At 26.6% G+C, this 14,918-nt stretch overlaps 4 protein-coding genes across 8 annotated transcripts; 2 read left to right on the top strand and 2 right to left on the bottom strand.

Moving 5' to 3' along the window:
• The first annotated feature begins 607 nt into the window (after positions 1–607).
• Mrps17 (mitochondrial ribosomal protein S17) lies at positions 608–1,581 on the top strand. The gene is made up of 4 exons (XM_074242255.1): positions 608–759; positions 827–1,018; positions 1,097–1,290; positions 1,368–1,581. Exons 2-4 carry the CDS (start codon positions 947–949, stop codon positions 1,534–1,536), a joined length of 435 nt encoding a protein of 144 aa, XP_074098356.1. The 5' UTR covers positions 608–759; positions 827–946; the 3' UTR covers positions 1,537–1,581.
• On the bottom strand, positions 1,308–7,389 carry Fcp1 (RNA polymerase II subunit A C-terminal domain phosphatase Fcp1). 3 transcript variants are annotated; one of them, XM_074242249.1, is made up of 8 exons: positions 6,800–7,198; positions 6,358–6,661; positions 4,890–5,134; positions 4,021–4,792; positions 3,764–3,931; positions 3,165–3,420; positions 1,840–2,135; positions 1,308–1,551 (listed from the first exon to the last, which is right to left on the bottom strand). In XM_074242249.1, the coding sequence occupies exons 1-7, from the start codon at positions 7,024–7,026 to the stop codon at positions 1,849–1,851; spliced, it is 2,259 nt and encodes a 752-aa protein (XP_074098350.1). In that variant the 5' UTR covers positions 7,027–7,198; the 3' UTR covers positions 1,308–1,551; positions 1,840–1,848. The 3 variants fall into 3 exon arrangements, with proteins under 3 accessions (XP_074098350.1, XP_074098349.1, XP_074098351.1); XM_074242248.1 differs by lacking the exon at positions 1,308–1,551 and adding an exon at positions 7,254–7,389 and having other exon boundaries at positions 1,590–2,135; positions 6,800–7,094; XM_074242250.1 differs by lacking the exon at positions 1,308–1,551 and having other exon boundaries at positions 1,590–2,135; positions 6,358–6,669; positions 6,800–6,934.
• Positions 7,390–7,565: 176 nt separating this feature from the next.
• On the top strand, positions 7,566–11,135 carry LOC141527022 (uncharacterized). Of its 2 annotated transcripts, none has more exons than XM_074242252.1 (6): positions 7,566–7,745; positions 8,395–8,539; positions 8,694–8,905; positions 10,296–10,672; positions 10,746–10,914; positions 10,981–11,135. In XM_074242252.1, exons 2-6 carry the CDS (start codon positions 8,404–8,406, stop codon positions 11,113–11,115), a joined length of 1,029 nt encoding a protein of 342 aa, XP_074098353.1. In that variant the 5' UTR covers positions 7,566–7,745; positions 8,395–8,403; the 3' UTR covers positions 11,116–11,135. The 2 variants fall into 2 exon arrangements, with proteins under 2 accessions (XP_074098353.1, XP_074098352.1); XM_074242251.1 differs by having other exon boundaries at positions 7,566–7,759.
• On the bottom strand, positions 11,003–13,391 carry Snup (snurportin-1). 2 transcript variants are annotated; one of them, XM_074242253.1, is made up of 6 exons: positions 13,167–13,391; positions 12,760–13,081; positions 12,095–12,332; positions 11,821–12,009; positions 11,369–11,743; positions 11,003–11,290 (listed from the first exon to the last, which is right to left on the bottom strand). In XM_074242253.1, exons 2-6 carry the CDS (start codon positions 12,918–12,920, stop codon positions 11,252–11,254), a joined length of 1,002 nt encoding a protein of 333 aa, XP_074098354.1. In that variant the 5' UTR covers positions 12,921–13,081; positions 13,167–13,391; the 3' UTR covers positions 11,003–11,251. The 2 variants fall into 2 exon arrangements, with proteins under 2 accessions (XP_074098354.1, XP_074098355.1); XM_074242254.1 differs by having other exon boundaries at positions 13,176–13,391.
• Between the last annotated feature and the right edge of the window lie 1,527 nt (positions 13,392–14,918).

Raw genomic sequence — 14,918 nt, 5'->3', positions numbered from 1 at the left:
TTTTTTCAAAGTAGCTACATAAAATTACTTTTAAAAAGTATGAAATGGTTTACTTTAATTGTTTTCTCGATGTAAGTCGACTCATATTATTGTTTAAGTGCAATACGGTTGTAATAGATGCATTTGAAGATCAAAACATTATTTGATCTTGACGAATCAGGAGTAAATCACTACCTCATGCGCTCCGCGCCATGAGTCGTGCAATTGGACGTAGTATGGTTTAATAAACCATAGCAGAGTTTTATGTTTTTTATTATTTTGCATTTTTCACTTTATTCTAATCAATTTTATTGTGAAAAATGAGATTATGAGGCGTGTACAAACTTTTTTGTTCTTTCTTTTGATCCATCCTTATAATTTAGATGAAAAATATGAAAATATATCATGTAAGCAAACTATTCATAACGTGATTGGTTGAATATATAAAGCATGAAAATATATGCAAATACTATAGTCAAGGCGGGCGCTCGCGCGCGCAAATTTGAATTCTAGTGCTTTATATTGTTGCTTTGTATCCATCTCTCCTTTAGTAGGTAAGAAAGAATGTTGAGACATTATAAGAGCGCATCAGTAAAATTTCAATTTGTGGTCGTCGATAAGGATAAATTTGAATTAATCTGGAAAGAAAAAGAAAATAAAATAAATAATATTCATCAATGATGAATCATCATAATATAAAGACAAAAAGTTACGAAAAGTTTCACCGTGGATTGTAAATATTTTATACTACTTATCGTATAATTATAAAAAAGTGTTTAAGTAAGTAAAATTTTTAGTCATAATTAAATTTATCTGCATTAAAAATTACTTTGTGTTATTTTTATAGATACTAAATTATCCAGCTGGGATTTACGTAGTTGAGAATCGGGATGTCTATGACAAAAGCGGCATTTCTTGCCATAAATAAAACTGGAAAAAAGTAATAAAATACACTCTTGGAGAATGTATGCCGACTGTGAAAGAAAATGCTACGAAGATAAGAATTAAAAAATTGGGATTAGACAAAAATCTCCTTATGGTATTTCACTATCAAAAAATTTTAATATTTTGTAGGTTATGCTTCTGTTGTTTTTACGAACGATCTGTTTATTTTTAGTATTTTAACGAATATGAATTTGTATATGCCTATGATCCATACAAATTATGCAAAACTGGTGATACCGTTTTAATACAAAATTTACCAGAAAGAATGACACGTCTAATTACTCACAAAGTAATCGAAGTTGTTTATCCTTTGGGTGATATTACGGATCCATTAACAGGCAAAAAAGTAGTTAGTGGAAAATACAGGTCAGCTATAAAACATATTTATCAAGAAAATATAATTTCATTTATTTATAATACAATATTATCACTTATTTTTATAGAGATCAAATTCAAGAAGAAATAAAATTATACGGCAAATTAAAAAGCAATTTTGATTACAACAAAGCTCCACCACGAGGAAGCATGGAAGGTATTCGTGACTTTTCTCATAAAGAAAGTTACATCAAGTATTATGATGATCCAAATGATCCTCAGAATTATGCAGTTTAAACATTGTATTTAATCCTGTTGAAAAATATATAAAATAAATTATCATCACGGCATTTGCAATTATTATAAAATTTATTAGCGAATGAACTAGGTGAAAATTCTTATTAATAACACAATATTTCAGTCTTATATCAATTAGTTTGACTAATCAATACAATATTAAGACGCATTCTTACATTAATGAATGATAACATCAACTTTTATCAAAAATCTACACTCTCTGTATTTGAACATTAAAAAATGAAATATTTATAATAATTAATAATGATACATGAAAAAATTTAAATAAAAAAAAAAACCAACTAATAACTATCATTCAGACAAAAATTCTCTTTCTAACGCCGCTCCCATAGCATTCCATTCTTTATCATCGTCTTCTTCTGCTGGATCATCTATTTCTACTGAATCTTGCGATCCTTGATCTCCAAGATCTAGATCATCAGGCAAAGGTTCCCCTCTTCTAAAACGAGTGACTGGATCTTCATCGTCGTCATCATTGTCTTCATTTATATCATAATCTTTACCTTTGCCCTCGGAAGAATCACACGAGCTATCTCGCTGAATTTTTCGGCGTTTTCTAGGTGAACCATAAAGTTCATCTGTCAATAAAAAAATATAGTCAAGTACTTGAAATAATAAATTTTTTTAAAATATAAATCACGTGCCTAAAAGTAAAAGGGCTTATAACAATTTATGCGCCCTTTTACCTTTGCAAAGGTAAAAGGCGCATATTTTTTTTTTATTTCCAATCAAGGAGTAGACACAATCTACACTTAAAATTGAAAAAAAAAAAAAAATTTTTTTTAAAGGTAAAAGGACATATGTCTTCAATTACACGCCCTTTTACTTTTAAGAATTCGAAATTTTGGTGATCTAAAGGTGAAAGGTCGTATAATTTTTTTTCGGCCCAGTTTACAAAGGAACATATTCGTAGTTTAAAAATGTGAAAAAAAACTTTCTGTGATAGTAGCGGCGTAAAACCTCAACTGTACAATTTTTTAAAGTTACAAAAGAAAATATTTCCAAAAAACAATAAAGTACGCGTGATTATTTTCTCCCTTTTTATTTTAAGAAATAGTTACTATAAAATTTAAAAACATGAACAATTATCACGAAATTATAATGTTTGAAGAAAAATGGGAAATTTAAAAATATTCAAATGTTATAATTTTAAAAAATATTACAATGCTTAAAAAAAAGCGGGAAATTTCAAAATATTTAAATATTATCTGTCATTGTGATTTTTTTATTACTTAATTTTTACGAAATTTGTTTTTGATTGATTTATTTTCTATTTGATTATATTAAACTTTGTAAATGAGGCTGTTATTTTAGCATAACTCGTCTTGTGAAACTATTATTTAACATTTGGTATCAAAACTACAATTTTTTTTACGCGCCCTTTTACCTTTAAGTAGTACTTTTCTTAAAGCTGAGAGAGCGTATGTCTTGAGATACGCCCTTTCAGCTTTAGGATACCAACTTTTTTTTTTCTTCACAGATTTTTACGTTTCAGACAATTTTAAAACGAATGGCAAAAAAAAATTTTTTTATACGACTTTTTGCCACAAATCCCTATTAACCCTTAGCTATAAGCCCATTTACCTTTAAGCACGCAAAATATTTACCGTTCAGATCAGATGAATTTTCACTTTCATCATCCATAATTGAATCTAATTCTTCTTTTCCATCCACAGCATAACTATCTACTTCTACGTCCGACATATCATCATCAACTTCTTTATCCATAATGTCGATTTCTTCTTGCGTAAATGACATTAAAGGATTTATACTATTTGCAAAACTATCAACAACTTCGCTTTCTTTTACTTCTACATGTTCTGGACTACTACAATGTGGAGGTGGTACTCTGGATCCTCTTGCCTGTTAATAATTTATTTATACATTTATTGCTACTTTTTTATCCTTAAACTGGATTAATAAACTTTTGATTTAAATTTAAAAATATAAAAAATGAAATCGATAAATTTTTAATTTGAAATAAGAATTTTGTTAGATAAAATTCTTAAAAATTAACGTTATTATTTAAGTGAAGTTTAGTGAAAGAATAGATGGGATTCATAAATTCTTATTGAAGATCGGTCAATATCAAACTTTTATATTAGTCAATTAATTAAAGTAAATTTTTTACAAGACTGATTAAAATAATAAAATGCTTACTTAATTATTGTGATCGAAAAAAAAGTCGTAATAAATGTAATCATACCTGAGCTGTAAGAGGGAACAATCTCTCGTCAACATGTTCCCAACGTTCAGCGCATGACCAAAGCCAATCTGGATTTACAATTTTAATGTTTGGATTTTTTTTAGCGGTGTTAGCTTTTGCAGTTCCAGGTTTAATGGCAACCAAGTGTGTTGTAGACTCTGTCAAATCCTTAAATTATAAATCACAATGAGATTATTTTTAATTTATTATAAAAGTACTTGATTGGTATATGCAAATAAATTAATGTACTCTAGTACCTGTGTTACTTTAGCTCCAAATGCTACTGCAACTTTATAAGCACGACTCTGTTCTAATTTATGATTCGTTGGTACTAATCCGCTGAATGTTAAACATAAACCTTCAAGAACACGAACTCTTACTTGCGGTATTATTTCTCTAAGTGATTTACGATCATTATTATCAATATTCTTATAAAATTCATTATGAACTCTTCGTAAAATATCTTCCAAATACAACAAATAATCGTCATGATCATTATCCTCAATTTCGGTTTCATCGCTTTTTTTTACATCAGTCAATGGCACATCCGAAGATTTTATTTCACCATCATTATTTTGATCTTTAGTTTTTGTTGTACTCTTATTATCAATATTTTCATTTGATTGTTTATTCTTGGAAGGCTCAGAAGACTCTGAAGTTTCACCAGTTTTATCAGATTCTTTACTGTCTTCTGGTGATTTAATAACTACATCATCAATTTCTTTCCCTCTTTCTTTTTTATCATCTTCAGAGGTCTCTTCGCTTACATTATCATTAATACCATTTTCATTATTTTTTTTACTAGTATCAATACTTTGTTCTTCAGTATCAAAACTCCCGATTTCTTCTTCTGGGCTTGACGATTGATCCATTGGATCACGTTTCTCAAGACCAGGTGGAGCATGAATATCTCCAGTGTGACGGAAGAAATGATAAGGCTTAACTTGTACTAAATTACCACAACCCTGCCAGACATCTTCTCGATCATCAATAATGCAAACCAAGTCATCTCCACAAGGAAAAAGTGCTCTGCAAATGATAACAATAATGTAAATGATATAGAAAAAATATATTACATTGCATTGCTTGACAATTTTTAAATTATCAACCATAAAACTATATTTACTTCAAATTAGCAGTTTTTGATACTGAATTAAAACACTCATCTCTAGAAAGTATTCGTTGAGAGAATAATTTTCCTTCTTTATCCAACAAAGCAGCAACAGTATGAGCATACTTTCTTGCCCCAAATGTACAAATATGCAACTCATACATTTTACTCATCTCTTGAAGAAAATGATTGGTACCGGGTCGCAATCTTGTATGATACCATGGTGAATTAGGGCCATATAATTGATAGTGAAAAACGTCCTGAAATAAAAAAATTTTTTTAGTCAATTACTGTTTATTTTGTTTTTGCTGTAATTCGAAAAACAACTTTAACATCTATTATTAAATAATTTTTGTGTGTAAATAAAAAATTTTATTTACACGACTAAAAATAATTTATATCAAAGTAAAATTTTCTTGACAAAAATCACGTTTTAATAATTAATTACAATAGAGTCTCGCTATGAGTCCTATAAGTGTCTTTCTTATATTAAAGCGAGTCTGATAGAAAAAAAAAAAAAAAAAAAAATTGACACTTGCAATTTTATTTCAATTAAAAAAATAAACTATTCTCAAAAAACCAATAATCTTAAAAATTATATTTTTCAATTGATTGGAGTTGGCTTTTATTTTAATTAAAATAAAATTTCAAATGTCAATAACTAGGTCTTTTACTTTACTTCGTATTAGATAAAATTTCTTTCAAGAAATATAAAAATTATTTGAAAAAATATGTCAAATTAAAATTGTCATGTTCAATATAATTTTTAAAACAAATTAATTTCTATTTAATTATTCTCATCATATTATTAACTGTATAATTTATATCAATAACTGCTTGACACCGGTACTTATTTGAATTAAAAACGAGCATATTGTTATTTAATTTTCAATTAAGCATAGTAATTAAATAAAATTACATAATCAAAAGCTTTAAATAAAGTCGTTTACAAGTGTAAATTTACTTTTTTATATAACTCAAAGAGCATCATGTTACATTATACTTCGTATTTTTATATACCTGCAAATATTTGTGTGGATCAACTCTTCAGACTAAATTTCTATATTATTTTTCAAGTTCTTTATCATGAAACATTTACTTATTTAATTTTAAAATGAAATGTTCATTTACAACAGTGGATTAGTAAATATAATTCTTTAAGCTTTACTAAATCGTTCCTGATCTTTTACAAAACATTTAAGTAAATTTACTTTTCTCTATTAATATATTCAAACGTTATTAAGTAATAGTAAAAATTAGAAAAAAAATAACTAAAAAATTATTAACAATTTATTAATGACTTTTTAATGCAAATTAAAATTTTTCTTCAACATTTGTTTAGAAAAAAACAAGCAAAAATTACCTAATGAAATATGAGAAAATGCCGAGTTGAAGGAATCATGAATCTAATGTTTTATTTATATTTCAACTACGATAGCAGGAAAAATAATTTTATAAAAAATTTCTTTAGTTAAAAAAATACCTTCATTATAGCTGGAACTGTATCATTAGTAGTATGAACAATAGTTTGATCTAGATCAACAAGAAGCGCTAATTTTCTATCTTTTAACAACCTCTGTTCATCTTCTTTGCCTATTTTTTCAGCTAACTCTGGACAAACTTTAAGTTCAGGAATACTGTGGAGCATAGGTACGCTTGCTTCAGAAATAACTTTGTCCTTTCCATCTTTGTTCAATGTTTCATTTTGTAAATCAGCTCCACAACGACCACATAAGTCTTTAATAACCGTTGGATGTGTGCATACTGTCATTCGGAATATCACCTGCCTGTAACGCTAATAAGTTATGTTGACACTGAACTAATTGAATTAAATAATATCTAATAATAATTAATTAAATAATCCATAGTAAAAAAATAATAAATAATAAATTAATAAAATAACAATAATGAAAAAATAATAATACCCGGGTTGTATTGTATCGCCTTCTTTGGCTAAAATTTGTGTGATGCGACCAGATTGTGTAGAACGATATTTTTCTTCAGAATTTTGAGTATCATCACCATTAGAATTAACAGGACAATACAAAAATAATACACTTCTAGCAGATATCATAGAGCCCGTGGCTACGCGCCACTTTTTTATTTTTCCAGGTTGTTCATTTCTTGGAAATACTATTTCTATACTAGCCATTTATTGCTATTGTTGTATATTTTAATGATAATTGATGATTTTTATTTAATTATTAGAATTTTTGTTTGCTGAAATATAACCTTGATTATTTAATGTACTGTATTATTACCGTTTTGCGTTTTTACGCGGGAGATGATATAAACACGCATTTACGACATCGATTCAGTTTAGCTTTATATGAGAATACTCAGCTCATGGCATAGGTTCAAGCTTCAATACATACATACCTACAAATACAATCAACCACTCAGTGTGCTTATGTGTTGGTTCAAATTTACTTTGTGTACTTCAATTACTATGTATACGTATTTTCAGCAGATGCAAAATTCACACTTGAACACACTGTCGCATACGCGAATAAAACTACCAATCAGCTGACTCCAAAATGTTACATCTGTTCTGAATGCTCGAGGAATAAACACTAAGGCTTATTTTCAATATTACGCTGTCGTGTTTGTAATTTGTATATACACTTGTTTTTTTTTATTAGGTATAGTTAAGTCCACATGTCTGCTGTAAATATGTATATTTAAAATGTTGTCGGTTATTATTACTCGTTTTAGAAAAATAATTAGATTTAATTGTTTATTTGAGTTATTATTTTCATCTGAAATAAATCTAGTTAGTTTTATTATTTTAACTGTACTGTAAATATGTGTGAAGTTCTTTTGTGTTTAGATTAATATTTAATGCTGAAAATAGAGCGGCTTATTACTTAAGTTAGTATTACATTGTAAGTAAAATTTAATACAGATATAATTCCAACAGAATTTCAATAATTTTTAAAAATAAAGTTAGCTGACATCTAAAATTTTTAGAATTTTTTTATTGAAAAATTATCACAAAAAAATTTTTAAAAACTTCAATAATTGCAAGTGCAATTTTTTAAAATTATTTTTTTGTTTTAATTAAATTATTAAAAAAAACTCAAAAAATTTAAAACGTAAAATTTATAAATAATTAATTTATTGTAAAAATAATCAAAAAAAAAACTTGGAAATTTTTATAACACTAAAGTTAACAGATATTAAAAATTTTTTTTTGAATTTTATAGCAACTAAATTATTAAAAAAAAAAATTTTATTAAAAAGTTTCACATGTGAAAATTAATAAAAATTACAAGTTAAAATTTTTAGAAGCATTTTTTTATTGTAATTAATTTTTTAAAAAAATTTTTAAAATTGACAGCTGACCGCTAACTTCAGTATTATAAATTTTTCCTGTAAATTTTGATGTTTTCTTAAATTTTTACAATCATTGAGCTAAAAATATTTGAAAGTAGCTGTCGGTTAATTTTGTTCGGATAAAATTGATAACTTTTATGTACTGTTAATTAGATATATTTACAAAAATTAATTTATTTTTTAGGAATAGAGAATGTATGGTGAAGCAGCTAAGATAATGTACAGACCTCACTCATTAGCCAGTCATAAAATCCGACAACAATTTTGTTTATTACCGTTGGCGGCAACAGAAGCCGATGAAAATGACGATGGGATTGACATTTTACAAGGTAAATGATTGGACAATTTTATAACTATTAAAGGAAATGAGTAAATAACTAATAATTAAAAATAAAAACACCCTGTGTATTATATTATAATTGATCTAATGGAAAAAATGATTTTATAATTTTACTATGATTACTGGATTATACTTGTTTATAGATCTCATCAAGAAGACTTGGTATATGTGGAGTATATCTGCATTATTCAATTTCACTTGGAATAATGAACGAATATTGAAATTATATGGTAAAAGATTACGAGAGGAAATAGCATCAATGTTACCTCACCACGATGTTGCTTATGAAGCGAAATTTACAGTTACTGAAAATAATACTACTCAGTTGAATGAAACTAATCCACCGGCAATCAAAGTATTTGATTTTTTAATTATTTTCATGTTTAATAAATTGATACTTATTTGTATTAAACATTTTTAATTCGTCAGTAAAAACTCCTATGAAATCATACAAGATTTATCTGGACTGAATGTTTAAGAATTAATATGTTGCAAAAACTTGACTTAAGTACGTAAGTCATAAAATAAATATTATGTTAAAATTTTTTCATTTTCTAAAATTTTAATTAGTTCACCAATAATTAAGAAAACATTGAAGCATAGGTGTCATAAACTTTCTATTCAACTCAGTTATTTTTGCTAATCATATATACATTAACTAAATTGATATAAGTTAATACAATTTCATAAAAAAGCGTACTAATTTTTATCTGAAAACTTGCTAAGACTTCCTGGGAGTTTTTAATCACGACTTAGGAAATCGCGTGCTTAAAGCTAAACGGGCTTATAGCTAAGGGTTAATAGGGATTTGTAGCAAAAAGGCGCATAAAAATTTTTTTTTGCCATTCGTTTTAAAATTGTCTGAAATGTAAAAATCTGTGAAGAAAAAAAAAAGTTGGTATCCTAAAGCTGAAAGGGCGTATCTCAAGACATACGCCCTTTCAACTTTAAGAAAAGTATTACTTAAAGGTAAAAGGGCGCATAAAAAAAATTGTAGTTTTGATACCAAATGTTAAATAATAGTTTCACAAGACGAGTTATGCTAAAATGACAGCCTCATTTACAAAGTCTAATATAAACAAATAGAAAATAAATCAATCAAAAACAAATTTCGTAAAAATTAAGTAATACAAAAATCACAATGACAAATAATATTTAAATATTTTGAAATTTCCCGCTTTTTTTTTAAATTGTAATATTTTTTAAAATTATAACATTTGAATATTTTTAAATTTCCCATTTTTCTTCAAAAATGATAATTTCGTGATAATTGTTCATGTTTTTAAATTTTATAGTAACTATTTCTTAAAATAAAAAGGGAGAAAATAATCACGCGTACTTTATTGTTTTTGGAAATATTTTCTTTTGTAACTTTAAAAAATTGTACAGTTGAGATTTTACGCCGCTACTACCACAGAAAGTTTTTTTTTTCACATTTTTAAACTACGAATATGTTCCTTTGTAAACTGGGCCGAAAAAAAATTATACGACCTTTCACCTTTAGATCACCAAAATTTCGAATTCTTAAAAGTAAAAAGGCGTGTAATTGAAGACATACGCCCTTTTACCTTAAAAATTTTTTTTTTTCAATTTTAAGTGTAAATTGTGTCTACTCCTTGATTGGGAATAAAAAAAATACCTTTGCAATGGTAAAAGGGCGCATAAATTGTTGTAAGCCCTTTTACCTTTAGGCACGCGAAATATTGTTTTTTATTAAGTATAAAATTATTTTATTTGGATTTCAGATTGAAGTATACATTAAAAAATTGACTGATGAAGTATCAAGTTGTATTTACACCGGTATCTTAACATCCTGGGGGCCTCTAATTGCTGATTTAGAGAATGAAAAATCGACTAACTTACCACTTTTATTATGTCGTGGGAACAAAACTGCTATCAGAGCGGTTAATAAAACTTTAAACATAATGTTTGATTGTACAATAATACCACTTACAGCAACAGAAGAAGATTTGCAGTGGTTGGTACCGGGAATATTACATTCCAGTAAGGATAATTCATCAAAAGGACAAGTTAAATTAGAATATAAGATTCCAAATACTTCAATCACAGATAGTATTAATGTTACTTGTGATGTAACAGCACTAAGGGATCTATGGAAGGCGTAAGTTAAAAAATAATATTGAATTTTTGAGTGAATTAAATTATCACTAATAACAATTTTACTTGGGTTATAGAATTTGTGATAACGCAGATTATGAAAATGGATCAGAAGTTTTATTAGAAGAAGTAAAAAAATTTCATGAAATTCTATTTGGTCAAGCATTAGTTGGTGCTGGTATACAACTCGGTCTCTTAAAATTATTCAGAATTACTTTTCCAACTTTTAAAGTAATGGACAACAGAGTAAGTTTTTTTTTGTAACTATCGGCAATTATTTTAAGTATTAAATCAACTTAAATATTTTTACAGATTAACGTTAAAACAACAGATGTCCTTCATAAAATTTTGTTATATTTTAATGAAAAATCTGTTCAAATATTATACACTAATTTTGACTCGGTTACAAACTCAAGTGCTAATTCTTTAACAGAAAAGTTGAGTTAGTAAACCATGAAAACTAAATTAAACATAAGCTTAAAATAACTTAATATATTTAGAGCGGTTTTTAAAAATCTATAATTTATTATAAATAAAAATTGTAAATTATTTAAATAAATAAGTTAAGCTATTTTAATTAACATTACTCTTCTTCACAATCTTCATCAACTGCCACATCCATCTGTAAAAAAAAAAATAATTAATAATTAATATTGTAATATTAAATAAAATAATTTGTTTATTATAAATGCTGTCTTACTTGTGATTCATTTGAACTTTCTAAGATTTTTTTTCTACGATTTTTAGAAAGAATATAATGCTTAAAGTCGAGGTATCCTTCTGGTTTTTTATCTAGTTCAGGAGGTACCGCAATACTTAATACCTCAGATATCATGAAAGGTTTTAGCCAAGTTACAAGCGGTGAATGACCGTTCATATAAAATCCTTTACGATGATAAAATAAAAATCCATCTAATGGAAGATTAAGCGACAAGTTGTGCACGAAATCTGATAAATTTTCATTGCAAAAAATCTTTGGTAATGCCACAAAAGGATATTTATTAAATTTACTCTGTTCACTAAATTCTGGAGATTCTCCAAGTTTTGAACTGAGCCAGAAGTGGCGAAATTCAGCCTGAAAAAATGCATATTATTATTGATGAATTAATTATCTATCAGTAGATAAATCATAAATAAAAAATAATATCGTACATCACAATCTAATAGTGTTTGATTAGACCAATTTAAAACATCAAGAACATAATATGATTGGTCTTTTTTAACCCATATACAATCTAATATAGTGCTATTCTTACTGTGGTTTTCATAATTTCCTCCTGGTAACGCTGAATTAAATTCTATAATTTTATTTCCACGTCGTGTAAATACTTGAGTTTTACCCTGTAATTTTTGATATACGGTATAAATAAAAATATTTACAATTATTGTTTTAAAATACTCATAAAGCAATAATAAAAATACGTACCTTACGTGCAACAATTAGAGCTCGTCTTCCTTTTGGACAAGGTAACATAAACCATTCATCACAAAAATTTTCAGGTACATCCATCATCCATTCCGACAACATCAATGTATTTATATAAAGTTTATTTCGTTTCAAGCGATAATTATAATCAATTGTCGCTGGCTCGTCACATTCATTTTCGGACAATAACACTTCTTCTAATATTGCACGAGCCGAATTCACTACAGCACTTCTGCTTCTAAAACAATAATTAAAAAAAATTAATTCAAGTATTTTTTAGAATAATCAATTTTCTAAACAATTGTTTGATTGATTTTAATCAATGTAAACTACGCAATGATTTATTTTAGATTTTTTTTAAAAAATACTTTAGTCTACTTCAACATAAATTATTATTACGCTGAAGTTAGCAAACACTTGACAATTTATTGAATTTTTTTCTTGAAAAATGAACTAGGCATAGAAAATTATTTATAAAAATGTCACTTACAATTTTTCAGAGCTTCTAAAGATGAAATTTTTAAATACAATTTTCTTGCTATAATTTTTTTGTTAAAAAAATTCTAAAAATTATCAAATGTCTCTCAACTTCAGTGTCATAATTTATTGCAATAATTTTTTTTTTTAATTATTAATTACAACTAAAAACGTATTTAAAATATTACTCTTTTTGTCGATTTAACAAGTCTCGTCTTCGATTTTCTTGATGTGAATAATCATAATCAGTGTCCAAATTGTAATTATCTTTTTTTATCGGTTTTTTATAAAATAATAAGCGGCTATTTTTTTCATGAATATCATTCAATAAACCCGGTGATTGTGCCATTATTAAATTTACACAATATTTCTTGTGTCAACAGTTATTTAATTTAATTTTTCATTTATGGCACTTAAAATATACAATTTTTTTTTTTTTAGAATAATTTAATTTTCAAAACTGTGACCACACATTTTCACTGGAAAAAAACGTCCTAGAGGTTAAGTCAGCTGAAAGAAAAAAAAATAAATGTTTGAGTATTCATGTCAGAAATTAATTAATGTATATTTAAAATAATTAAGCTGGGTACTTTACCTTACTTACATTTTTATTTTTTTTAATAAAAAAGGAATAATAATTTATTATCGCAATTGCGAAATAATTATTGTTCTACCGAATTACTGTTTGACAACTTAATAGTTTTTATGTTTGAATTTCATTCTTCTGCTGATGTATATTTTTGTATAATTTCAAGCTCTACTATACCGATGCAAAGGATTGTTTCACCGTTGTCAATGTTGTTTTTATTTAGAATTATTCTTACAATAAAAATACATGAGAGTGTGAAGTTAGTCAATAGGCGAAACTCGCAAAAAAATGGGATTTGATTTCTTATTGGTTGAAATTAAGGCACGCGCGCGCAGCGCGCTATTCAAATTTCTAGTCAATATAAAATTTGAATGATGAGGCAGTAATTTTAAAAATTATAATTATTGCAACTTGATTTACAATTTAATGATTAAATTATCTTTTATTAATAATAATCTATTTCTCAAGATGAACAAAGACTAAATGAATTAAAAAATTATAAACTAAGACCTTGAAAAAAAAGTAATTTTTTATAATAGTTAAGAATTAATGTTACTAAAAATTTGAACCCAATCAAAAAATGTGTCTCTTCACACGTAAAATAAATTTAATATTTCTTAAAAAGTTCTAAAGATTTCTTGTAGAAAACTCCCTCCTAGACTGGACTTTTGCCCAGTAGAACTCTTATAAATTCGAGCTTCTCAGATTCGGCTTCCCCTACCATGGAGGGGAAGTTTCTTCTCTTACTTCTTGCGTGCATAATACGTGTAGACTGTAAAACTAGAAAATAACAATTGCCTTTCTTATTTAACAGTACCTTTCTTGGTACTGTAAAGTGTAAAATCAGGAGTCCTTTGTACAACTCAAGTATCTAAGGTCATAAAATCAAGCCTATACAGGCTTTCTTATTCTAGCTGCACAAATGTGCTTTAAATGTGTTTTTCACATTTAAAAACGAATAAAAGAAAATACGTTATAATAAAAGAAAATATAAAACTAAAAGTTTGTAACTGGGATTTATTTTTGCTCAGAGAATCCAAAAATTTATTGAAATTATCACAAAATGTACATACGTTTGTTAACTTATTCAAATTTTTAATTATATCAATACTTTTATTCACATAAATTATTAATAATTATTTTGCGAAAATTTATACATAGTTCAATAATTATAATAACATTTTTTTACACAAATTTTATTGAACAAAAAAACTCAACATAAAAAATCAATAATAATATTTTTGATAATTTTTTTAAATGATGTTGAAATTTTATTTATTTTTTTTTTCTTGACAAGTAAATTATTTTAAAAATTATGAATAATGATGATAGTAATTTTGCTCTTAATCCTAATTTATAATTTCATTTCATTAAAATTTTTAAATTTTAAGTTAATTTATAAAAATCAATAACAATACTTTAAATCTCATTCTAATTACTTCTCACTTCTTTTTATCCTCTTTCTTCTACTCCTCATTGCTTACTGCTTACTATCACTCCTTCTTTTCAGCAGAAACTTCAAGTTTACAAAGGCCATCTATGCCTCTAAATCCAAATGTTTCTCACTAAACGGCATGAAAATCACGGCATGATTGCTCATAACTACACTGTAAAAAATTTGCGGAGTGAACGCGGAGTGAACGCGGAGTGAACGCGGAGTGAATGATTTTTAATTGATTCACTCCCAGCGGGAGTGATTTTTACTCCGAGAAGGAGTTAATTTTTATTAATAATAAAATTCACTCCGCATTCACTCCC

This window comes from Cotesia typhae, unplaced genomic scaffold (genome assembly GCF_013202065.1).
Source record: "Cotesia typhae breed Kobodo isofemale line unplaced genomic scaffold, CoteBio_Ctyphae contig_4, whole genome shotgun sequence".
NCBI lineage: Eukaryota > Metazoa > Arthropoda > Insecta > Hymenoptera > Braconidae > Cotesia > Cotesia typhae.
This window is presented reverse-complemented; position numbering and strand designations above follow the sequence as displayed.

Bases quoted from the DNA above. Each gene is read 5' to 3' on its own strand.
- LOC141527022 (XM_074242252.1), top strand. From the start codon at position 8,404: ATGTATGGTGAAGCAGCTAAGATAATGTACAGACCTCACTCATTAGCC. The intron at 8,540-8,693 runs GTAAATGATTGG...ACTTGTTTATAG, and splicing joins TGGGATTGACATTTTACAAG to ATCTCATCAAGAAGACTTGG. The intron at 10,673-10,745 runs GTAAGTTAAAAA...CTTGGGTTATAG, and splicing joins CTAAGGGATCTATGGAAGGC to AATTTGTGATAACGCAGATT.
- Fcp1 (XM_074242248.1), bottom strand. From the start codon at position 7,026: ATGGCTAGTATAGAAATAGTATTTCCAAGAAATGAACAACCTGGAAAA. The intron at 3,421-3,763 runs GTATGATTACAT...AATTATTAACAG, and splicing joins TGTTCCCTCTTACAGCTCAG to GCAAGAGGATCCAGAGTACC. The intron at 2,136-3,164 runs GTAAATATTTTG...TTTTATTGACAG, and splicing joins AAATTCATCTGATCTGAACG to ATGAACTTTATGGTTCACCT.
- Snup (XM_074242253.1), bottom strand. From the start codon at position 12,920: ATGGCACAATCACCGGGTTTATTGAATGATATTCATGAAAAAAATAGC. The intron at 11,744-11,820 runs GTACGATATTAT...GCATTTTTTCAG, and splicing joins AAACACTATTAGATTGTGAT to GCTGAATTTCGCCACTTCTG. The intron at 11,291-11,368 runs GTAAGACAGCAT...TTTTTTTTACAG, and splicing joins AAAGTTCAAATGAATCACAA to ATGGATGTGGCAGTTGATGA.
- Mrps17 (XM_074242255.1), top strand. From the start codon at position 947: ATGCCGACTGTGAAAGAAAATGCTACGAAGATAAGAATTAAAAAATTG. The intron at 1,019-1,096 runs GTATTTCACTAT...GTTTATTTTTAG, and splicing joins TAGACAAAAATCTCCTTATG to TATTTTAACGAATATGAATT. The intron at 1,291-1,367 runs GTCAGCTATAAA...TTATTTTTATAG, and splicing joins GTAGTTAGTGGAAAATACAG to AGATCAAATTCAAGAAGAAA.